At 38.8% G+C, this 26785-nt stretch overlaps 1 protein-coding gene across 23 annotated transcripts in view; it reads right to left on the bottom strand.

Annotated features, from left to right (window-relative positions):
• Window positions 1-26785, bottom strand: part of EPB41L3 (erythrocyte membrane protein band 4.1 like 3) — a 124368-nt gene that overhangs the window by 38705 nt on the left and 58878 nt on the right. For 22 of the 23 annotated variants that reach the window (XM_053396489.1, XM_053396486.1, XM_053396480.1 and 19 more), the window contains exons 2-5: window positions 19026-19243; window positions 16008-16205; window positions 640-744; window positions 27-69 (exon numbers count right to left, since the gene is read on the bottom strand). In XM_053396489.1, coding sequence (XP_053252464.1) covers window positions 27-69; window positions 640-744; window positions 16008-16205; window positions 19026-19232 — 553 coding nt within the window. In that variant the 5' untranslated portion in view covers window positions 19233-19243. The remainder of the gene's footprint in view (window positions 1-26; window positions 70-639; window positions 745-16007; window positions 16206-19025; window positions 19244-26785) is intronic. The other variant, XM_053396482.1, reaches the window with a different exon arrangement.

Consider the following 26785-nt stretch of genomic DNA (forward strand, 5'->3'; position numbering starts at 1 on the left):
CTTTAAAATGATTTAGCACAACTTACTTCGGATCTGCTTTTTTATTTCCTTGGCTGGGTCCAACCAATTCTGAAAATAAGTATTTAAAATATTTGAATGTACAAACATGTTTTTAAAATCATCAAGAAGAATAACAGCAACAATAATTTGTTTATACCCTGTCCATCTGACTGGGTTGCCCCAACCACTCTGGGTGGCTTCCAAAGTATAAAAACACAACTGTGCATCAAATATTAAAAACTTCCCACATACAGGGCTGCCTTCAGATGTCTTCAAAAGGTTGTGTAATTGTTTATCTCTCTGACATCTGATGGGAGGGCTTTTCACAGTGCGGGAGCCACTACTGAAAAGGCCCTCTGTCTGGTTCCCTGTAACCTCACTTCTCACAATGAGGGAACCACCAGAAGGCCCTCGGAGCTGGATCTCAGTGTCCAGGACTGACAGGGACCCCACTCCATTATGAAAAGGGCAGCACTGTTGCTGTCAGGAGGATGCTACTGCCTCCACTGCCACCTCTCTGACCAGTTTTGAAGGCTGATGATTCTCAGTATCTCAGTATCATTAATAAGACTGAAATGCTTGGATTTGATACATTTTCTCCATTTTATCCTTTCTTTATGAACTCTTTTCTAATTTTACCTTTTGGCTTTCCATATCTTTGTATGTTAACCCGAAGTAATCTTTTTCCAGCAGGTTCAGATGTTCACATACTTTGTCAAACAGCACCTGGCCTTTTGAACGTTTCTACAGAGAAAGTATAGGAAATAAAATGTTTGAGTACCAAAACACGAACCTTTAAAAAAATCAAGACAGCTTAAAAGAATTAAGTGAACATTCATTTAATTTCATGCTAAAAGTTTGATATTAACTGGCTCATAATATGAATTTTCCATGCCTGAAATACTTCCTTCTATTGCAAAGTATGTTGCCTTAAAGGTAAAGGTAAAGGTACCCCTGCCCGTACGGGCCAGTCTTGACAGACTCTGGGGTTGTGCGCCCATCTTACTCAAGAGGCCGGGGGCCAGCGCTGTCCGGAGACACTTCCGGGTCACGTGGCCAGCGTGACAAAGCTGCATCTGGCGAGCCAGTGCAGCACACAGAAACACCGTTTACCTTCCCGCCAGTAAGCGGTCCCTATTTATCTACTTGCACCCGAGGGTGCTTTCGAACTGCTAGGTTTGCAGGCGCTGGGACCGAGCAGCGGGAGCGGACCCTGCCACGGGGATTCGAACCGCCGACCTTTCGATCGGCAAGCCCTAGGCGCTGAGGCTTTTACCCACAGCGCCACCCACGTTTCCGTAGTGTAATGTTGCCTTACCATTAAATTATTACTTTAATTGCAATAAAAACATAATGGGAAGGATCCATCCTATGCAGCTCACAAAATTTAGTTTCCCCTTCTCCACACTGAACCCATCCCAAAAAACAGAATGGCACAGGGTGGGACATGGGAGACTGCAGCAGGAAGAAGAAATTAGCAGAATTTTGGGGGAAGAGGGTTCCCCTAAATGCAGCTTTCGATCCAAGTCTGTTTTCTTCAATATTATTTGCAACATGCCCAATGGTAGGGACCATTTTCAGCACATATGCAGAAGTTGAAAGCGTTAACGTCTTATTGGCTCTCAATGGAACTGTCCTGATTTCTGAAATTAACTTGGACTTTTTGTAAAACTGAATATAACTTACGGTACCTAAAATTAGAATGTCATGGTCCCAGGGCTAGGAACATCAAGTATGCCTAAAGGGCAGGATATGCATCATGCAAATGTAATTTTTATAACAGTGAATGCATAGGGGTTAAGGAAAACCAAAGCTGATTGTTTCCCCAGGGGTGGGGGTGGTGTTCCTCTTGATCAAAGAATTCTGCACACAATCCAAGAGAGGATTTCATGGTTGTCTAGATAATGCATTGCCTGCCCTGCACTTGCAAAGGAATTTCCAAACAGCACTGCAGTAAGACATTATGGGCCAATTTAAAATGAAGAATTCTTTTTTCCCCCAATACGGCATTCATGACTCAATTACGATTGAGCCAGGGGGACTTTGCTCACCACTAGACGAAATACGTTGGGGTGGAAGAGTTTAAAGAACAAGATAACACAGATGTGATAATATCTAGTAAGATGAATAACCATGACAACATTTTGAAGGAAATGTAAATTACTGTAGCATGAAAAGACATTTTGAAACTTTTGAGATAATTTACTGAGGGGATTAAATGAAAGCAGGGCAGGGGTTTTATAAGGCTATCTAGAATCTGAAATAATATTCACTGTTATCTGGCCTGAATTCACCATTTTTAGAATTTTGACAGCATTAACAAAGAATAACACACACAGCACACAAGCATCAGCAATCAAGCAGAACCGCTCCCTGGTCTCCAGCCTTTGACATCTTCACCTCTGCAGCTTAGCCAACCCATAAACAAACCTCAAGCTCCCAAGCTGCCTTCATTGGAGATGCAACTATGGACACTTCTCAGTATGCCCCTCATTCCTTTGTGGCAGATGTCACTGCAAGACGTGCACACTGGCCCAAACACTGGGCGCTGACACTCTTCTCAACAGTTACAAACTGGAGTTCACCTCCAATCTGTCTCCGAGATTCTTTCTGTCTCCGATATCCAACGATCCACAAAAATGCTCCAGTGAACTGCTTTGAGTTTCTGAATAAATATTTTATGCTACAATATGTGCTATCTACATTAAGTGGTAAGAGTTCATGTGATTTCCTTTAACACTGCATGTACGTTTACCTTTTTGAAGAAACTTTCTATTCAGAAAGAAGTTAGAAAATTTTGGGGATATTATATTAATTTTCAGATTAATCACTATAAAACAGAGTGATTATGCAATGTGTACTCTTGATTATTTAACTGATTTCAGCATTTGTATGTCACCCCAGAACATTTAGCTCTCTGCATGGTTTACAACGAATAGTAAAATAAAAATAGAAATGTAAATATATGAAATAAAACATGAAACTATAAAAACAAAAACAAAGCTCTTCATACCCCCCCAAATCAGAAGTACAAATTTAAAAACTGTGAGGCCCAGAATATATAAGATATTTAGGAAGCCTAGCTGAACAGCAATGACTTGGGTGATGAAAATACCACAAAGCTGGTGCCATAAGAGACTCACTGGGGAGGATGTTCCATAACCATAGTGCCACTGCTAGAAAAGCCCCTCTTCCTGATGCCTACCTGCCTCATTTCATTTGGTGAGGGCAACTAAAGCAGGCTATATCTGAATATAATGCTCTAGAAAATCCAGAAATTATTTTGATTGTACAGCCTTCAGACTGAGATTTCTGAACTATTTTGTTTTAGGAAACATAAACACAGCCCCAACTGTTAGGGGAAGATGCCTAAAAACACCCAAAAAGCTTTATAACCGTGGGGTACAAAACATAACAGGAATGTACTATCTGCATTAAAAATAATGAGTAATCTCAACAACATTACAAGTGCCATTCTTAAACTAATTTGTACTGAAACAAAATTATGCTAGTTCATTTCATTCCACAGCTTCCCCCAAAGGCTATACATTTAGCCTCAAATTATTAAAGTTCCTCAGAAAGAAATAATGAAAAAGGAGAAGTCACTATGCAATTATCTATAGAGTCCTCAAGAAATCATTTAGGATGATAGAAATGGGCAGCACATAGGAAGAAGAAAATTATGTTTTCCACCAAACTGTCAACTTTGCCTGAGTTTTTCCAGGTTATTTTGCAAAAGGGGGAAAAGATTTTATTACCTCCATTTAGAAGACTGAGAAAAATATTAAAAAACCAATAAACCTCTCCAAGGTGAAAAACAACAGGGGACAGATACTCTTTGTGTTCCTTAATTGCCACACATTCTAGATTCAGTTTTCACCAACATAAGGCTTGTACTAAACACCAACTAGTTGACAATCACTTAGGGATGTAAATTGAAGGAACTAATTCAAGACAGATAATTGTCAAGAGCCATGGTTGTGGGTTTGTTTTTCTGTAAATCCTTTGCAACACCCTTTTATGTACACCTAGCAAGAAGTTCCAGATCAATTTAACAGGGAACATGATAAATGCTAAAAAGAACTATTTCGGTAATATCTAACACCATATGCTTTCAAATATGGGTCAGTAGCTTGCGGTACTACAGTGTAATTAGACAGTAAGGTAGAGGTACTTGCTTAATTGGAGGAACAAGTGTGATACTTGATTTTTCTGGGATTTTGTTGTCCATTTTAGTATCTGTCAATGCAGATGTGCTAGCTGAAAGACTGTTGGCAGATTATTAAGAAAATTGCTGGGCTCAGAATTATATTAAAATTCAAGGGTACAATTTGCATCTATTTGCATTTTCATGATGACAGTACAGCACCTTGTCAATTTAAAAGCCAGGCAAGGTCAAAAATCAAAGATGTTTCAGCTGGCAAATCCATATGCTGGCAACAGCTGACTGCTTTGATAAGCAATAAGCAGTTGCTGGTTAAAGGTGTTTTACTGGAGGCCTGCAGGAGGCAGGTGCCTTTTTTAACATGTAACTTTAAGAGGTGCACATTCCTTGGCAGCAAATACACAACAAGTGACCAAACATTGAAATTCAAATTACCATCAAAACCCCATTGTGTTGGATAGGAGAGGATAAGGGAACACAAAACAATGGTTTGCAATATACCAGTTAAATTAACACTTCATGTAATTTCTGATGTGCACATTCCACCGTGGCTTCATCTGACTTGTAACGAGATCAAGCAAACATATGCTTGTTGGAAACAGATATGCAGGCAACCATGTATATAGCACATATCCCCAAAACATGTTTATTAATTTATTTAGGAAAAAAATGTATGGACTACTTAATAAAAGCTGTATACATAAAGTAATATAAAATAATTGTCAACGATACATCCCCAAAAAATCAGCTTTTTTTTAAAGCAAATATACAAACACTAAATTGCATGCCTAGGTAAACTTGTTGAAATAAAAATGAAACAATATAGCGTGGGTGACTGCCTAAGAGGTAGTGTTCCAAAGCACAGTTATTGCCGCACTAAAAGATACAATGCTCCACAAAAGAGGAACAAAGACCCAAAAATAGAAGTGGCTGAGTAAGTACATGTGGAGCAAGGTGATCCTTCAAGTAAACTGGCCCCAAGCCGTTCAGGGCTTTATATACCAATAGGAAAACCTTGAATTTGGCCAGGTAATAAAGAGGAAGTCAGTGCAGGTCTTTAAGTAAAGGTAATATTGTGGTAAGATCTCAGTCCTGCCAGCAGTTGTGTTGCATTTAGACTGTAACTAAAGAGAACCAAAGGGATTATATTTCAGTTAGTAGTTTCCTTCCCTACTAACAGTACAAATCAACTCTAGGCCTGAAAGAATTAAGAGTCTGGCAACACACCATTCAATTTTTTTAAAAAAAAATCAATGGTGGCAACAGGCCTAAATAATTTATTCATCCAAACCATTATTTATTGTTGCCTTAGCTGAAAAGAAAAGGAGATGGACAAAGAGAGACTCTAGCCCTCCAAGCTCTAGATCTTAGTCCCAAAGCATTTTTATGTTCCAGATTGCTTTCACCAATCACTTTTGAAGTTTCCTTTTGCTTCTCAAGTCTTTAAAATGTATTACAATTTTTCTGTTCTTCCCACTATATTAGGACAATTCTTCCCCAGTTCACCTTAGCTGCTATTTATGTTACAAAATGTGCATATTAATTCCATGAGTACAATTTATGTCTCAAATGGTTTGGCCCCTGACACCAACAATTTGTTCAAAGAGCTGCAATTTTAAAGTCTCTATGGCATAAAAAGTGCTGTATTTTAATCTATTTTAACTGCTGATTTACTGCTGGTTATGTTATAAATGATTTGCATTTGTAACACAACGAGCAATAAATTGTATTGTATTGATTTTCCAGTCATTTGTATTATATTGAGAGCCGCACTGGCTGAATACGGTAATTGTATACAAATACACAAAATGAATTAATAAGTAAATGTTTAATATAAGAAAGCAGTCAGTTTAACTAAAGCTAGTCCATGGACCTTAGAATTCAGCTTCTGAAGTTTCTCAAGTAACCTTAAGCACCCAACAGCCTAGTACTAATGTATCCTGGCCCATAGCCAACAGCAGCCTGAAGGACCATGGTGCCCTGCCCTGGGAGCCCACCCCCTCATATATTGAGCAAATCACACCGGCATTGAAAAAAGCAATGAAATCAGAGGCTGAGAAGACATTGCAAGCCTCATGGCATTAGAGGAAAAAGTGGAAACAATATGGAGGAGGTTTGACTACAGTCACAGTCATACTGATGAGTCCTTTGTTAGTCTGCAAATAAATATATGGGTTATCACAATTTGCGGCAAACAATGTTAAACATTAACTCGTTAGTATAAAGTAATTTGTGTTATAATAGATATATACAGGTAACTCACAACTTACAGACATTTAACTTGTGTGTGTTCAGCACTTGGCAGATAAATAACTAAATTAATATGCGGAAAGTGGGCAGGGTTCTGAGAAAAATGACTTTGGCAATCCCACCCGCCATTGAACCCAGTAGGTTTAGACTTTATGTGCAATCCCCAGAGTGTAAGTTGAGAATTGCCTGTATGTGTATGTCATTTACAATACCAATAATTTAATGTCACAGTTCTTAAACAGAGTTTTCTTCCTTTTTATGTATCCTTTGAAGAATGTCACAGTTCTTAAACAGTTTTCTTCATTTTTATGTATGCTTTTGAAGATATGTATCGGTTTGAAAATGGCTTAATATACAGCACCCACATAATTTAGCAATAATGATTGAAGTATGCGAGGAAATATTGACTACAAATTAAACATCTGGTGGATTATTATAAATGTCTATTATTCAGTTTAAATACTAGGGTATACTTTGGGGAAATTTCTTAGGACAGAGAAATAATAAAGAGATAAAGCAATTTTACAAGCTAATTGTTCTCCCTAAACTGTTTGTGTCTCGGACTTTTGCACTGGGAGAATGTTTAATAGAGTACAAGCTCAAGACTATGGCTTGAGATATGACAATATCTGTAGATATGACAATATCTACAGAGTGTTTCTCAGCTACAAAGGGAACTATGGGGCCTGCCATTTGCCATATAACCAATAAAGAATCTACACCATGGATAGATGCTCTGAAGCAACAAGCCCTTCAAGTATTCAAAGAGTGCTGTCATTCCCCTTTCAGTCTTCCTCTTCAGGGTAAACATGCCAAATCCCTTCACCAATTTTTCATTGGAAGGGTTAACCATAATGTGAGAATCTTCACTACTCTCCTATGGATCCCATCCAAACTTCCTGTATCTATCTTAAATTAAAGTACCCAGAACTGGGCACTGTGCTGCTGAAGATGACTGTGTAATGCAGAATAAAGTGGACCTAAAATGAAATCAGCAAAGAAATACGTCACACCACCTACAAAAGGGAGTGTGCCAGAGAGCAAACTTCTAGACTAAATAAGAACATGGGTCCATCCAGACTGAAAGAAGAAACAGAATGCAGTATAGACATTATATTACCAGGTAGCAAAGAGGAATCAATAAGCATATCACACACATACCCTGTGAGAAATAGAAAGAAATATATACACACAAAAATACACACACCTATCTATGTAGGGCAAGGACAGTTAACCTTTTTTCTGTCAAAGGAAATTGAGGACTGGCCACCTCTCAGAGGGTGACATACCAGTGGTGGCTATGGCCAATGCACATGTGTGGAGGCACACACATAGCATACAGATAGGCAGGAAGGCATGCACACCGAGTCACACATTCGGGCATGCAACACTGCAATGAAGACTTTAAAATGCTTTGGTTCTGCTCTCTCAGAGCAGTGCTAGAGTGGGAGGCTTTCCTACTCAGCTCTGCATCTAGAGCAAAGTGAAAGCATTTCTCAATTGAGGTGCTAAGAAATGAGGCAATCCTACTTCGGCACTGTAATGGAGAAGAAAAACAAATCAATGTGTTCAATCATTCAATCAACACATTCAAATGTATTCTTGCCTGGCAAAGGCACCTGTTCTGCTCTTCTGGTTTGGTACTACTGCAAAAAAGAAAAGAAAGAAAGCTTTCCTTCCTGTTTCCTGAGCTCGAAAACCTTGCCATTGTACCATTGGGAGGGAGAAGTGCCTTTGTAGGAAAAACTGAGGCAGAGGCTCCTGATTTCTGGAGCACTGGTGATACCCTACAGTATCCCTCAGCAGAACATTTTTTAAATAATTAATTGCTAAATTATTGAGGGTCCTGGGAGCCACCCGAACTGCTTGGGGGGGGGGCAAATTCAGCCCAAAGGCCACAGATCAGGGTCAGGCAGTAAATATAAACAACTTGAAACTTCACTTTACCCATCCTAAACCAACTATAATGATCCCTTTAGTGAAGAAAAGCCTGAAGGTTTAGCCAGTTGTCAGGAACACTTTGTCTGTAATACAGTAATAGCACATGTCCACCACTTCCAGTTGACTGATTTCAATGTTTACAGTAGGTCAGTCATATGAACTGTTGACTTCTGGGCAGAAACAATTTAACTGTACAAGTTCCTTTCTTGTGATATAGGCATTTAAAAGCCCGAAAAGCTAACAATGTTCCACCAAACTTTGCTCTTAATGCAGGAGGTCTAGGACAAGAGTTTGCAAGCAGAACAGTTTGTAAAATTTAAGGGAGTGAACATTCAGAGTATGCCTCTATTTGCATTTCCCCCCTTTCCCAATACTAATATAGCCTTTTTGTAACAACAGTGGAGTGTCCCATCCTATACCAGCCTAATCTAAATAGCAGGTTTGCTCATGTGTGAGTGTGAGAGAGTGCACACAGGTGACAAGATTAATACTACCCATTTTCATTTTAAATCCCATGAGATTTATGACACAATGTTGCATAACTATTTCTTGCATTCCCTAGCATTAGAACATAGGAAGATGGCTTATATACAAACTTTTACTGACTAAACACCCATTAGCTTGTTCAATTAGCTTGGTATTGTCTACACTATACACTGACTTGCAAGGTCTCATAGACTTGGGACTTTCTGCATGCAAGGCAAATGTTCTGTCCCTGATAGTCTTGTAGTGAATTCTCTCAGTGCAAATATAGAAAATACAGAATTACCATCTAGCCTTGTGTCTGAATGCCGAAACACCTATCCTTTGAGAATGGATGATAAAGTTTGACTAAGGAGCTTACTGCTAACATTCTTCTATCAGTTATCATTCCATCAAAATATGAGTTTTGTCACTTTTCTTAAGAACTGCAGGCAGATGAATAGCATTTAAACTAATTGGATTCAGCTAAGAAATGGAAATACCAATAAATGAGGCAATAATAATAATAACAACATGCAATACTTTAAAGACTTGTAAAAATTCACTGAGTTATCCTGGTACTGCCACACAGGGAACCCTCCTTTAAAACAGTTGCAACACAGGCAGCTATTGGTGCATCATCTTTAGCACTGATTTTCAAACTCAGGGTTAGCTGAAAATCCTTTGAACATTCTTAATCAAAATCTTAAAATACCCTTGGTTCACTTCTGTCAGGAAAAAAATGCTTCACAAATGCACAGACATTCCTTACTATGTGGCTTGTAAGGAAGAACAAGGTGGCAATTTATACACATTCATGGGAGTAAGCCCCATTGAACTTAATGGCTCTTACTTCTGAGCAAATGTGGACATGATTGCGCTGTAAACCTTACACATGCAGTCTAGGTTGCTGGCCTGAATTAACACCTTGTTTCTATCAGGGCATTTATTCCAGACTATTTTCCTTTGTTCTCCTTCTTCATTCACAGGACATTGCATGCATGCCAGCAAATGAATTATCTTGAATAAAATATTCATTTGTTCTAAGCATAAAGACACAAAGAGAGGTAGTGTTTGGCATTTCTGGACATGTTGTTCTTAGTCCACAATAATAGTTTTGCCATGTAATGTAGAAATCCCATAACAAAAACTTGGTGACAACCATTCTTGCTACTCAACTGGCAACAGCTTAACACATTCAAGCAGCAAACTAAAATGTTAAATATCTGTTACCTAAAATGTCATGTGGGAACCATTAATTCGTGTCTTCTAGTTATCCAAAATAATGGCCTGTAGTAGCATGCCTATAGCACACTGAGTAGCTTATTTTTGTTTTATAAAGAGCTCAGTTCAATAATACTGTATTAAATTTCAATTTGTGGACTACAAATGTAGATATTTTAAACACACATTCTTTTGCTACTCTATCATAGATGGTTTCTTTATTCCATATAGCATGTTTGGATCTGCCTGTATTAAAAACGATCCTTGTTGTGCAATTTTAAAAACTTGCTTAAAATGTAATGCTCATGATATGAAGGAATAGTACAGCACAATTCTATGTACTGTTTACCCCAATGTAAGCCCCACTAAATACCATGTGTGTACAGGATTGCAGTCTACAGCCTCCACTGAATCTCATACTGCCTCTGTGTTGCAAGTACAAATTAATGTAAATTAAGCTTCATTAGAAATAAACTTCTTATGATCGGTTAGAAAGTGTTGATAATACTCAGTTAAGGGTTTCTGATTTTCCATTTAATTTCACACACACCCTTTAATCTTTTAAACAAAACAAAAAATAGTGCTGGAGACAAATGGCAATGCTAACAATTTACCCAGCAACACAGTTGCATTATATCTGCATTTAAAATGTCTTCTTCTAATAGATTTTCAGTGTGCAGATCAATGTCTCACACTTTTGTATATTATAGTAACAATCACACAAGTGTCAGTGACATTGTATAATATGGCACACTTTCTATTGGGGCCAAGAGTTTATTTTTAATAACCCTTGAGCTCACAATCCTAAAAAGCCAGCACTAATCTAAACAGAAAAAAGCCCCAACAACCAAAGGATTGCTAAATCCCAATAAGAAGATTGGTGACCTAGTCCTCATTTTGGAATCAGACCAAATTAGGGCCTTTTCTCATGACATCAGCAACAGAGCTCTCAGCAGGCCTAGTATATGAACTAAAACTGTAATATTCAGGACGGTTTCTTAAATTTTATGAAATTACACATACAGGGGCAGAAACAAACATGTAGACACACATCCTCACACATACAAGCTACCCACACCACACATGGTTTTATAATCTGTCTGAAGCAACTGGTATGCAACTCTAATGGTTATGGGGTTGCCCGTGCGTAAGTTGCCGCCACTCCTGGCTAGGTGACCTGGTTAAACCTTTCCTGGCTGGACAGCCCCTCACTTCGTGGCTGTTCAATCGCTGGCAGAATCTGACAGTGGGCGTTTCTTCAACCTTTTCCAACATAAAAGTTGTTTGATGCCCAGTCTCCTCCTAGCCTCCCTGCGCGGAAGCCTTCTGCGCAGGGTGGGCGTGGGTAGCGGAGGACCTGTGCTCTCTCCGCTGGTGTCCAGTGAAGAGTCTCTGAGCCTGCTCTCCGCTTCCCCCATTGGCCCCCCTCCATCCCTGGTGTCACGCTAATTTTTCTTCCCCAACAGGAAACCTGCCTCTCTCCCTACTTGGCCCCTCTCCAGCATCGTGGTGGAGCCCCTCCTCCTCCTCTCGTTCCGATCGCAGTTCCCTGACAGCAACAGACCCATGCTAGTTACTCCAGCCTCTCTCTTTCAAGAATCCCAGTGCGGCAACCCTTGTAGCATGAATTCAAAGTTCTTACCTGTAACCTGCTCTAAAGCTGCTGTGCAGTTAAGAGTGGCAACAAATATTTTAAATAAAAAGAGATGGGCAGGGGGAAAGAGAGAAAAGGCAATTCAGGCACAATTTTTAGAATAAGTGGATTGAACGGAACAGTCCAGGGAGAAAATAAGCCCAGTTGAGGTGGTCCCCCTGCTAACTCACTTTCAATCTTGGCCAGGTGGTATCTCTCCCTTTGTAATGGCTACTGCTGGCTGGTAGCTGAAGGAAAGAGGAGCCATTTCCAAGTTGGCCCACTTCCATTTCTCCCTGTGCTGTTGTAGTCTGTCAGGTGGAATGGCAGCTAAAAGCTGTATATGGTTCGAGAAATATTAGCAAGAAATTGTTTGCTGGTAGTACTCGAATCTTGTAAGATCCATAGACAAGAAATTTAATATGAAAGCTCACAAAGATGAATGCAGCATAACAAGCTTGTTATCAATATAAGCTAATGCTGGCAAGATTGTCTGTTGTATGTCAAAATATTTTGGGTTTTAGAAATAGCAACGTTAAATAGCAAATTTGCCTAATTGTACTCATGATTCACTCAAACTGGTCAGATTCTAATGCATGAGTTGTTAACACGGCTCTGGCAGGCATTCCCTGGTGCTCACAGGGGCCTGTTCCACACACTCCAATCTGGCTGAAATGGGGCTTGAAAGAAACCTTGTAAAATAGTCAATAGAAGGCAGAGTTCGAGAGGGAAGACAGTTCTGTTAGAAAATGTGGATTCTGCTCCCAGTCAATATGAGAGCATATTTACCACCACATGAACCTCCATTTCAAAAAAGAGAATTAAAAATGGGCAAAAAGTTATAGATATTTCGTTAAATCCGGTTATGAAAAACTGTAACAGACACAGTAATATACAGTTTACCTCAAATGTCAATGCAGCTAAGAACATCTCAGGTCAGGCAAGCAAAAGGTAGGTAATTTGCTAGCAGTGGGATGGTGGCAGCAGAAGCAGAAATGGTAGTGGATGGGATCAGAAGTACTTCACACTCTTTCTCTTCCAGCCTTCTCTTCCCTACTTGATGCTTCCTCAGCTGGTTAAATCTCACCACCACCATGTGATTCTCATCATGACTGGTGTCATGCTACTATTAAGGGTCCCCCCCATAAGCTTAATAACAGCATGAATGCACAGGGCACGTAATTTCAATCAGAACTATAGATTTAAAGATTTAAAGCTCCTGAGATGCTTCCTCTTCTCCCTCCCTGCTGGGTTGGCTAGTTACACAGAAACAAATACCCTTCCTTTCCATTGGAGGTCCTTGTTGCACCAACTAGCTTAGTCACAGAATAGAATGAAACAAAACCAGGTTTTCCAATAATTCAAGGAGAAAATAATCTGACTTGGCACAATATGACCATTGTGTTCCAAGATGTGTGTGCTGTGGGAGGAGGGGTGGACGGCCATGCCATTCAGTGAAGGAAGTGAAGGAAGCTAGACACAGACCTTTTTTACAGCCTCTGTTCCCTCATCCCCAACTGAACCTGGTGTGTTGGATAGTTGTTTCTGTGTTGGATGTTTTGCTTTTAGAAGTTTTAATTGTTTTATCACCTGTGTGCTTGCTGCCATGGGTTCCTTTGGGATAGAAATTTAATAAAGTTCTGGTTGCTTGCCTTGGTCATGCCTTCCAGGAAGGAGAGGGAAATCCTATCCCTGTTTTATATTGTAAGAGACTCTTGACCTATGCTGCTACCAGTGCTGACAAACCTAGAAAGCACATTTTTGGCTGAGAATCTATTGACCTTTATACACAACAACATCTTGCAGGCTTACACGACCAATATTTACATTACTCTGTCAATGCACACCCACACTTGGGATTTCCCCCTCCATTTGAAGAGAAACTCAAATATGAATACACCGATTTGTTATTTTCAGCGTCCTGTTTTCAACAAAGGCCAACCAGATAACTTCAAGATACTGGCCATAAAGGAAACAGCTCTCCCAATCATGTTGTCTCCTGCTTGCGGGCATCCCATTGAGATCTGGTTGGACACTGTCACAACAGGATGCTGGACCAAATTGTATTTGGCCTGATATAGCAGGGCTCTTCTTATTTTCTATGTCCCCTCTGGCATCATATGCCCCTAGCAGGACCAGCAAGGTTCTGGGTGAGACCTTGGAGGAAGAGCTGGTCCAATTATTAATCCCACTTAAGGAAGCCACAGTTCTGAAGGAATCAACACAAACTGGCTGGCATCAGCACCAACCCACTCCCCGCACTCAGAATCAGAACTCTGATAGAAGGTCAGGAAGGGGTACAGCAGTTAAACCAGCTATAAACCTGCTTAGTTGGAACATAGCCAGAATTGAAGCAACACCATATCCTGCTATGCTCTCTGCTGGACAACTATATTATCCTTAATATCTTGACATCTCATCCCTAGACAGCTCATTGGTCTCTCTGAATTCTGAGCCATGTGTTAGGGATGGCTGGAATGGGATCCCTGGTATTCAGTGGCAACTGGTATTCAGTGGTAGACACCCTATAAACTAAATCATTTAGTTATAGCAGCTAATAGCCACTGATAGACCTCTCATCCACATTTTTTAAAGTTCCCCGTTAGGATGTGATGTGGCAGGCTTGACAGCTGTGCCTGATGAGCTGCCCATCAACTGGAAGGCCCCTTCTCCTTAACATAATCTAGGGGACGGGGCGGGGGGGGGGAGAGAGAGAAAGAGAGCAAGCGAGCACACAGCTTCACTGACAGTTGAAACATGTCAGAGAAGCTAGGTGACATCTCCCAAACCTGTCCTTGTTACACACACAGCTGTTCTAAGCCTTCACTTGAGACCCTAGGGATAGGAATAAGGTAGGTAGGAATTGTTAACAAGCTTGTTTGCATTAGAACTGGAATGTATGTTCTATAAGCTAACCCTTTTTTCCAATCGTCAAGCTCTGTCCTTTTAGTCTAGGAATAATGTTAAGCACTATTTTCAGAATTTGGTGGAACTTTGGTGGAGTCCTTGGAGAAAAAATTCCCTGCTGTCTTCTCCCTTGATGCCTGACCTTCTACCCTGCTCACATTGTTCTGATTTATAAGAAATAAGGGTGCTCTCAGTCCAAGCAGAGAAAAGTAGCAAAACAAGGAGTAGTGGCATTAACCTCACTGGGGCAGAAATAGGATGTGTTTTGCTTTTTATTTAATGTTGGACAGCCTCCTAGGTCAAAGGCGTTGGGCATCAAGTTTCCCTTTTAAAGTAATCATCACCATAGCTTGTGATCACAAATTTCCATATGAACTAAGCATAAGTACTTTTCTTCTGAACTGTTTGTTAATCAATTTCATTTGGTGACTCTGAATTCTACTACTGTAAGATAAAAGGTCCCTAGTCATTTTCTCTACATAGGCAAACTTTCACAAGCCTCTATCCCAGCCCATTATACTTTTCATAAACTACTATCATGTCCCCACACTCAGTTACCTTTCTTCCTAAGCTAAAAAGCCTCTACATTTCCTCATTAGGAAGGTGGTCCAACCACTTTATCACCTTGCTTCCTCTGTCTACACCTTTTCCCAGTCCTATATATATATATATATATATATATATATATATATATATATATATATATAATGGAGAGCACTACAAATACACCCACAACATATATTTATTATACTGTACAGGCATTACAATCTTGGTGGCAGTTTTATTTTCAGTCTATTTCCCAATAATCCCTAGCACAGAATTGGCTTTTTTTACCACTGCCTCACAAGGATGCCTTTGATGCTATACAAATTGCTTGCTCTTTCTGAACAGTTATCACCAAGATCCATACCCTGAGAATAAAAGTGTGAAATTCTAGACAGGCCTTTCTTTGAAGAGTATGTGAACCAAAAGTCTCTTGACTGATAGAAAGCCTGAAACGGCACACTTCAGATAGATTCAGACACAGCTATAGAATCCAACTGCGGTACAGAATAACCAGCAGTTCCCGATCTGTATCGTTACTGTTTCTTTTCCTTGCTGGTGTTTCCTGCTGCTCTGTACTCTCACTGCTCATCAATATCACAAGGGCAAATATATTTTGAGGGAAAGGCTGAATTGCTAGGTGAATTATCACATAGAGTCTTGGGAGAAGGATTATTCAATTTCTGTTTTTGTTTTCTACTGCCAGTATTCCAGACTGAATACACACAAACCACATGCTTTTATAAGCATATTTCCTTTCTTACAGGTACTCTCATTCTGATATAAAAGAGAAGTAAGTTTCCTTTGCAACCAGCCTTCACCAAATAAACACCTTAGATCATATATAGTAAAAAATCTTCCTCCCTCCCTTCCAGTATTTACCTCCACTTCACAGCCGTATTCTGAGCCATCTAGAAGGATTACTTTGCACTGCATATTTTTCGGTTTTTTGACAATCTTGAGAGGAGATCTGGAAAGCTTGCTTGAGGATGATTTCTGAGAGAGCTTGTCGTCTTCAAACTGCTGGTATTCCAGTTGTTTTGCTGCTGCAGCAGCAAATTCGCGTTCTTTGTCACTGCCCTACAAAGAGAACATAGGGAGATTAAGTTCTAATTTCAGATTAAAGAAATGTGGCCGATTGCAGCGAGCTTTCAGAATCACAAGGTACAATCAGACATCCCTTACAGAGGACTAGTTAGAGCCACATTTTGAAACTGCAACGTAACTGCAGTGCAGATAAATTTCATTCAATGTTTCGAAAAGCTTTTCTAGTCAATGAAACTGCTGCTCCATTTTATAACTGCTAATTCATGGTGTATAGTGTTAAGAAGAATCATTTCAGTATATGACATATATTAACCTTTGCAGGAGTCTTTATATTTCTAATAATTTAGTTTTTTCATCATAGGTACAGACACAAAAATTAGATCAGATTTGATTATTTATTTTTATTTCATAAAATGTATATACCACTTGATTGTAGAAAAACCACAAAGCAGTTTTTTTTAAAAAAAGATATAACAATAAAACTATTTTTAAGAATTTGCAACTATCATTTTAAACATACAGAAGGTTAAAACTGCAGTGAAATAGACTAAATTAAAATACCTACAAACTTTCTAAACATCTGGGCAGAGCTGATAATTCATAATGCATAAAAAGGAGTCTGAGTTTAAAAGATCCAATGTGACATATGGTTGAATGCAATATGCCCCCTTTCAGGAAAGAAGGGGATGACGATTATAGTCCAGCCATCACAGTGTGTTCTTCCCACCTGGCAGTTACATTCCAATGCCATTGCCACTTTAGTAGCAGCTAACTCTGTACACAGCTCTTCCACAACCAGTTCAGAAGCAACATTTCAGCAGCAATGAAATGTAGTAATACGTTAGTTAAAGCTTAGAAATTTAATCTTATTTTCATCTGGCCATCATAAAAAATCAAATCTGATTCAGCTCGAAATGACTTCATAGTAAGTCAGCAGCCTGCAGAACTGACATCCATCACAAATTAATCCTCCAAGTCCGTTTCCTTCATTGTAACAAGTCTCCATGAGAATGAATCAAATCTGGCCAAAAGCCTTAATCTGCTTTCAGAGCCAAAGAATTGTGTGTTGCACAATATGTGGGAAAGTGCAGGGCTTCACTGAATATAGTAAAGCACATGGTGAGAGGAATTACATTTGCTTGTGAAAACTAGTGGGTGGTGCAGAGAAAACAGAGATATATACACACACAAACCAGCTGGTAATGTTTAGTTTGAACTATAAACAGGAGCATTAGTATTTCAAAAGGGAAGGATGTGGATACCAATGTCTAGAAGTAGCTAACCAGGACAAAACTAAGCCGGGGAGAATTTATCCAGGTTAGACTGTCACAGAAGAACCTTTATAGTAATTTGTGCTGTGCACAAAAACATGCCAGGAACTATTAGAGCAGGACCCCAAACTGTCAAAATGTGTTCATGCACCTTCACAGGGAATTAAGTCTCATCTTCCTAAAGAAGCCTGACATCCTGTTCATGCAGTTATCTAGGGCAAAATGACCAGGGAGACACAACTTGCATTCAGTATTTTATTTTTTATTTTACATGCATAAATGCACATTCTTTCATGTGTGATGAACTCTTTTTCAAAGGTTATTTGTGATGCATTTCCACAAGCAATTTGATTATCTGGCTAATGGCACCATAAATTAACATCTAACGGGGAAGAAAAATTGTGTTAAGGCTCTTTTTTGGATCAAGCTACCTTCAGCTAGACTCAGAGCAACACTGAAATTGCTCAAATTTTCACACAGGAGGACTTCCTACTACTTTCTTTTTGTGTGTGGGGAGGGGGGAATCTAAATATTTATTTCTAACCAGACTAATCTATACATTTTGGTTTGTAACTTTGGTTCAGAGTTTGATATAATAATGTCTGATTAGCCCAACAACACCTGCTGTTGATGGAGTAAAGAATGTATGTATTATTCTAACCAAAGCCTACTATATAGTTAGAGATGGGAAACCTATTCCATACATGCCTTGTTTTGAAGGGGGCAATGTAGCTGGTCATCCATGCACATTGCTCTTGGCTTAATGCTAATACACATGCCATGTCTCTTTAAACAAAGTTGTGAACTACAGTGGTATCTCGGATTAAGAACTTAATTTGTTCTGGAGGTCTGTTCTTAACCTGAAACTGTTCTTAATCACTGCACGATTTCTGTTCTCATCCTGAAGCAAAGTTCTTAACCCGAGGTAATATTTCTGGGTTAGCGGAGTCTGTAACCTGAAGCGTATGTAACCTGAGGTACCACTGTATTTAATCCCAGTCATTGCTGTCTGCCTCCTTTGTTTTCTTTCCCATTAACAACATTCTAATGTGATGCAACTTGTTTATGTCCAAAAAGCAATGCTTTATTAAAGAGGGGGAAAGCCTCAGGGCTGAGTAATTTTTCAATGTTAACACAACTGAAAGTAGTTTAAATGTAGTCATTTTGTAAGTACCAGGCCTTAATGAATGTAAGGTTTTGTTAGTTTCAAACATCACTCAACCCCAAATAAAATGGGATTTCAACAGGTGTTAAAGTGGAAATGTGTTTCCAAACCTCTTCAAAATTTGCAGTTATCTAACACTGTGATGAATAGCGAAAGGTCCCCCCCTTTTAACAATGGCAATAGGTTTTAAAAATGAAGCCCAGCATGTAAGACAATCTGACAAAAATTACAAAAGTATTATATGACTGAAATTGAGAGAGGGGAATAGTATCTAACCTCTCCCCTCCATCCCCAGTAGATCACCAATCAGTGTGCAAGAGTACTGTTTAATCAGACTGATATCTGTGTCTAAGTTATGTGTTGGCTTTCTAGTGTATGTTAAGACTTTTAAAGAAATTATCGAAGTTCTGATCTTACCGGTTCCTTTTTCACAGGAGTGCTGTGAGCTGCAACCCCAGAAAATTGTTCTAATGCATTCTGGTGCTCTTCACTCAGCTGCTGTTGCTGTTGCTGCTGCTGCTGTCCTTGGGCCCCTGTCCCACCCGATCCTTGTTGACCCGAAGCTTCTTTCTGCTCTTGATCCTGATCCTTTGATTCAGAATCTGATCCAGATTCTGTAGTCATGGTTGATTATTCTACAACACAAATAAAACTATTCAGTATCATAAAAAATCAAAAGGCGACAAAAACTGTATTGACAAACAAGTAAGATGGTTTTAAGTGTCACAAAGTAGGGGTGGCAAAGTTAAGACCATTTGTGGGTGACGGGGAGTCACACCCACCCACCTACCTCTACACACAAGGGGATTTTTTTATTAGTTGTCTTCACACTTGCTCTCCTGTCCCCTCACCACACTTAGGTGGTCTGAATTTGTTTGAATGCAGGTTCTTCGTAACTCTGGTCACTGAATCCAGCTACCAGAGCTAGTCCTACTTAGGGACTTGTTTAAGATTGTAGAGGACTATAAACCATTTGTCAGATAACTAATCACCCTTTGCCCAACTCTTCCAACAGAACCCCAAGGAAATTAAACTGAAAACATCCTGTTCCTGCTTGGTGGCTCAAAGCAAAATCTCTGTGCGACTCAGGGATATCACAAAAATAAGGGTCTCATCATGGCCTGGCTGTAGTCTATGACACACCTTTTAAGCATTTAGACAATCTTAAAACTCAAAAGTAAAAGTTTTCAAATGAATAAATGCAGCATTGTCACAATTTGAATCTATCAAAAACAAAAGTATGACCGTAACAATCTGATTTTGTTAATCATCATGTAATTTGCCTTAAATCTGGTAGCCATAATAATTTATTTAATTGAGTAACTATGCCATTAACAGAGGGGAAATACTTCTTTAAAAAGAAAACCAGTATTTTTGCTGGTAAGGACCTGTCCGCTACCTACTGCTATGTTCGCATTGTGATGTTCTTCACTAATCATCAATTATCACTGTAGGGGTCACTTTAGTAATGACTCAAGATCATCACTTAGATGGCCCACCTCAAACTCTTCCCAATTAAATATATTGTATGGGGTTGCCTATCTTCAGAAGGGTGGACTAAAAGTATAACAAATTTGAACTATGGTTTAATCATGTGATGACTGAACCAGGCCACTGTATGAAAGTCTAGTATTATAATCTAGTAAAACAGCCCTAGTAAAAATAACAAAATCCATTCTTGCAATCCTATTGAAATTTACTATGAAATATAAGCTCACACGTACCAATGTATCAAAAGTTATCTATGGAAGTTACAGAGCAAATTGTACATTAAAAAGTTTATGAAAATAGGTTTGATGTATTTAACAAAATTTATATATCACTTGATCGTAACAAAAACCTCTACACACTTTACAAAAATATAAAATAAAAACATTTAAAATATAAATAAAAAAACAGTAAAACAGGTTTTTTAAATGATAGAAGTGCACGGGGGGGTTGTAGCCCAAAAATTGCAGTCTGCAAATAAACAACAAAGGAAAAGAAACTGGAAACACGGGGTGCAAATTCTCACATGAGGTTTATTGCAACATTTCTTTTATAAGGAAACAGCAATAATAAACTTATTGACTTCACTCCATACCAAAAGCGAAAAGAGTATTTGTGAAAGGCATTATTATAGCCACATAGCTCTGGAAACTGAATACAAATGAACAATAAATATTTCATCAAGCAATTAAGGAGGAAAGAAGGGTTCACTAAAATGGCTCATTACAATCCTCAATAGACTCACTTTTAAAAAAAACATTCAGGTCTAATCTTCTTTTCTGACCTATTTTTTTTTGGGGAAAAAAGTATTTTTCTTCTGATTTCCTTGCTGAGCATTTGCTTTCTTCTTTTCCCTCTGATTGATGACTACAGTGCACTTTCTGTAAAGGCTTCACTGGGATAGTTCAGCTTATTGCCTCATCACTTTTTTGTTGGAGAAACATCATTAGTACAACCTATTGCTTCTACAGTTGCTGTAAAGTGCCTTGCTTACAAGGGGTGCATGCACACATATTATTCACCATTTAAAAGCTTGATTAATTTAATGCTTTAAAAGACAATATGTGTTTGAGACAGAAGTTCGTCAACAATTTGTCCCAGCTATGCACAAAGTACTGTAATTCTCTGTCTTTTCTCTAGTATGGAACATGTAGAAATATCATCAGTGTATGATCAAGATTTTGCCCCTGAACTAAAATGTGACCTGACAACTACACAGCTGGTAATTATAAATCACTAACGTTTCTTAAATTTCATATTTATTATGCTTGAGTTGCTTACATCTTACTGTATCCCAGAGAAGAGCATGGCTGGCAGTAGCAATCCTCCCAGGGGACAAGGATATATACTGCATTATTTTGTGAGTTTATTAAAAGCATGCAAGATCTGCACGCCTGCCTAGCCAGCACGAGGTTACCTGTATATTTCATTTTCCCCACTACTATCACAAGCCCCTGAAATGCGTCTAAGATGTCTAGAATGCCTCAATATCCTATTCTGTTTTTTTCTATGTGGATCATATTGAACTGTGCTAAAACATGCAACAGGAAGCAAAATGTCTATATTTTAATAATATAGTAAATGGGGCCCAAATTTTCAAGAAATATCCACATGGTTCAGTGATACAAGAATATAGAAAAGGCAATAGGAAGCAAAAAAAACATACAATCTATGGGCAACTGCTTATATGTATTGTTTTTAAAGTGATATAAAATAAAAGCATTCAAACACAATTTACATTAATGGCCGCTCGGTCACTGGTGTAAATTCTGTAAAGATCTTAGGCAACACAACTAACATTTAATCAAATCAATAGTTTTTAACTATAAGAATTTATGGATCTCACGACACCCATTTTCTGTTCATGATCATATTATGCTCATTAGTGCTGTCATATATTCAGTTTACTTTAAAATAATCAACAGTAAAATGCCAACAGAAACCAGAATGATGTGTCTTCAAGAGACTTAATTTATTTTTGCATTGGTTCTTTGTTCTACACATTGACTACTACAGCACATACAAAAATACCCTTACTTTATGCAAATGGGGTTATTTAAGCATTGCCTTTTAGTTTTGCTCATCTAGGTAGATATGTTTCTGTGAATGTCTCTCTATGCTTAACATCTAAATGTGAATGAGACTGCCTCACACTTTTAAAATGGTTATCCTAAACTTAACATATGCATACTAATAGGCTCCAACTCCTAGGGGCCAAGGTCCTTTTGTCCCCCCCCATTGAATATTTTAGGGGGCTGCCTCCCCCAAAGTTGTGCATTTGCCATGTCTTGTGGTGGACTATGTGGGGTGGGGCTTACATGCCCCTCCCCATATTGTATTCAAGTTGGAAACCCTGGAGAAATTAGAAAAACAGTATATATTAAGGCAGCCTTGATATTGAACCGTGACACTGAGGGGAGATTTTTAACAATTCCCTCTACACTGAGGGGATTTTTTTAAAAAAATTACACTGGCCACAGAAACACAGTGCCAGCAGACCTTCAAAACACACATGCCCACATTAATGCATAACAACAGCTGTTTCCTATATATGATTAGACTATGTTTTTTTGGGAATCCCTTTTTAAAAATCATTGAAACCATTTGTGAAAAATGGACATTTGAATAGAAGCCTTCATTTCAAAATTGTAAATGTCATTCCTATTAATTTCAGAGCTTAAGTTTAAATTTGCAACTACTCAAACATTTCCCCCCAAAAATGAACTACGATCCCCTAAAAATGGAGTGTTTGATCCTTCTTTGTGCTAGGTGTAATATACAAACAAAGAGTCAAAGGCAAAAGTAGGGCACAAAGACAGATGTTCTGTGCCATCAAGCATCCATCACAGTGGTTGAACAGAAGATTAAATCTTAGGTTATTTTCTACATTAAGGGGAAAAATCCTTTTGAATTTAACCATGAACACTGGTCTCTCTTCAAAGTCATATAGCTTGACCCTGAAAACATCTTCCAGGTGCACCTTGATCAATTGCAGATGTTTCCAGGATTGAACTAGCAGCTGCAACCACAATCAGTTTCAACTGAACACTGACTGGAGTAAGCAAAGTAAACAAACCCTAACTTTTACTCTTGGTCATCAAAAGAACTGTTTAAAGAATTCTCTCCTCCCCCACAAATCATCCCTTTTTGTACCTACTGGGTTATCCTAATTTATGTTCCAATTTAGTACACACACTACAATATGATCCTTGATGTCTGCTTGCTTTCGTTTAAACTTTGTAATTGTTTGGGATAAAAAATATTAAACTCCTGATAATACACTCATCTTCAATTCATGGGTCAGATCCTGACTAATGATGGGTATAATAGTAGCACTACTGTCATATGAATGCATAGATAGATAGCACTATAAATGTTAAACACTGCTAATACAAACAAAATCTAAACCATTTCCATTTATGTCTTGACTTCAGAAGCATGTGGGATATGAGGGGATTTCTGATGCAAGGCTAGCAGTTGCATAATTTATTAATAGGTTGAGAGTAAGTTCATGTCCATTAGACGAGCAAATTATAGTTGTATCTATGCAATCTATTGGTCTCCACTGGAATCAAGTACATTAAAAGGAACTGCTTCTGCCAGCTTGTCACTTCTGGCAACATATGTACATGAAAATTAATAATCACTCACGGCACAAAAGAAACGGGGTATTTCTAGAAGATAATTATATCTGTTGGGAAGTTTTTGTAAATACATGCATGAAAAATCGAATAATGAAATGAAGACGACAGTAATTGCAGAGCATAACCCATCAGATAGTTGTTTCTATTCTAGCAACTCACTCTTTTCATTTCTATTGGTGCATCTTAATTAAAACACGACGTACAACCAAGTTCTCCATTCTGAGTGCAAGATCCACTTATACTGCTTGTCTGATCCCACAACAGAGTTTGAGTGGGATTTACAGACAAAAGTGTGGCGATTCAAGCTGAACGACTTTGCGTACGCAGAGGTTATCTACATTGACATAAATTAACAGCAACACTATTATAGCAATTCAGCATTCTTTTTTAAACCTGGGTAACAGTAACAAATTAGGAACATAGGAAAGCTATCTTATACCAAGTCAGACCATTAGTTCATCTAGTCCAGTACTGATGACTACCTACAGCATTTCATGTTTCGGACAGGATTGGGTAGTTTTCCACTCCACCCAAAGGTAACCGAACCTGGAAATGTACCACTGCTTCCTAGAGGTGTTGAACCAGGTATTGAACCTAGGAACTCGTGCATAGAAAACAGATGTCCTTGCCCATAGATAACCACCGAGCACATAAAAATATTAAATCCATAGAAATTGGACAATTTCTAAGCACGTTATTTATTATTGTTGTTGTTTCAATTTATAACTCATCCTTCCTCCCGAAGGAGCCTACCTGTATGTACAATCCAAAATATTAACCTACCTGACTAACCCTAACCCTAACCCTAACCCTAACCCCTTTCCCACACTTCCTTCATCTGCTGTGCCAATTTGGCCACAGTTGCTCTGCAATAATTACCGTGGGTACCTCATCTGGGCAACAATCCAGAAAATGGCTCAACACAAAGTCATGTAAAACTGTTCTAGTTAGCTGAAACACCAGTTTCCAGACAAAAGATAAAGACACAAAGGATGCTCTGGTGCTTGCATGGAAGTTCACTCATGCTGTCCTAAGTAGTTATTATTCTGGATCGGCATGATTATGAGCTCGCTGCTGCTGTAGAAGAATGTTTCAGGGACGGGAGCAGGATTCCTGAGCAAACTATCATTCAAAGCCTGTACGCTAGAGTTACAGCTAGAACAGGTTTTCCCTTAATGGTGTTTTTAACAGGATTAGGAGAAATGGAAGAAAACACAGTAATCTGAGCAAGGAAGCAAACAACACACACACACGCACGCACACGCATCATCCTGACTCCACATTTTACAATTTAGCATACCATTGCTAGAAAACCTGTTTTAGCTGCAACGCTAAATAGAGAACCAACAAGATCTGCTTATTAACTTCAATTAATTGTTTCAAGATATATGTTTTTCTAACTTTGAACATGATTAGTTGATTCCTTACTAGAAAAGGGTAGAACCTTTTTGCCACATTTTGTTTGGTCTTGGTTCATTCCGACCTCAGGAAACCCCTCTGGTGAATCCTTGTCCTGAATTTTAAGTACTTTGTGAAGTGCTTTCTTTGTCATACCAAAGACTTTACCAAAGAAGTTTCTCTTGCCCTCAAGACTCTCACTAGGCCATGTCCCCTCACTGGTCCTGCTCTGCATCCTCCTTGCATTTTCTGCCTAGCTGGAACTTGTCCCTGAACTGTGATAATGTCTCTTGTTGACCTGAGAGGAAACGGGAAAGTGGTGTTTCTGTGTTAGTTGTATCTCTGGCTTCTGCATGAATGAAATTTAGTCTACCATACTATCTCTGCCCGTTTTTCCCCTGGCCCCAATGAAAGTGGAATGTGGCCCCCGGTAGATCCCCATGAGGCAATATGGCCCTCGGATTTATAACTCCCAAGTTATAAAGTTATTCAGGGCAATTGTCATTTGGACTGCTCCTCAGAGATGCAAGCATAATGAGGTTATTCACTATGGCACAATGCAAGTTATATCTTTTGGGGAGTCATTTACTGGTGCTAGGATGTAGTTTTGTCTTGAACAACAAAATGTTGTTGTTGTTTAGTCGTTTAGTCGTGTCCGACTCTTCGTGACCCCATGGACAACAACAAAATACTGGTTGCAAATAAATACACACTGAATTTGGCTCTACTGAACATACATTTAAGCTCTGAAAATCATTCCATATAAACATGCTCCATGATTTCAGAAATGCCCTGGGGTTTTATAATGCTTAAGGCACATATGCCGGACATTACACTTTAGTCACACACCACACACATATTCTCTTTGCCTCTTGGGTCCTGCAGCAAACAGCTGTCATTAATATTCACCCCTTCTGCTAACACTTTCCTTAATCCCAGTAGGGCTTCCTAGCCTATAATTAAACTTTCCAGCTGCTGCACTGCTAGACAGAACCCAAATGGATCATTTGCTTTTAAAACATTCCCTCTTTGCTAGTCCAAGGATCAATTCGAAGAAACTTTTTTCACAATGTCATGGTTCATTCTATTTTTTCCAATCTATGTCATGTACTAAGTGCTTCACATTCCCTAACATTACATTCTGACATGATAGGGCAGCATTTTCAAAAGTGCTACCTGTTTCCTGTTCAGAACTACTTAGTGAGAGTTGAAAAATCTGAATGCATGGATGCGATGTTAATATCAGAGGAAGGGTTTTGTTCAGTTAGAGTCCGGGAAAGCTAAGCTAAGGGGTAACAATTGTAGTTAGGCAACAATCATAGTTTAATGGCAATTTTAAAAACCAAAGTAGCAGAAACACAATTAAATGAGAGATGTATTATTTACATGCCAGAAATGTCAAATCTTTAAAAGGAACGAATACATCCACAGAAATACTCTTCAAAAAATTAAGAAGGTACTAGGAAATTATTGCTATCCAATTAACGAAAATTCTGATCTTCCTTCAGACAGGGAGGTGCAGCACATACACCCCAGCAACAACTAGAACCAGGATTTTAAAAAAATATATAAGAAACTTCTTCAGCTTGAAGCCTAACAACCCTATCATCAAGTTACACCCCAAGTATTTCAGTGGAGCTCAACTGA

This window comes from Podarcis raffonei, chromosome 7, assembly GCF_027172205.1.
Source record: "Podarcis raffonei isolate rPodRaf1 chromosome 7, rPodRaf1.pri, whole genome shotgun sequence".
NCBI lineage: Eukaryota > Metazoa > Chordata > Lepidosauria > Squamata > Lacertidae > Podarcis > Podarcis raffonei.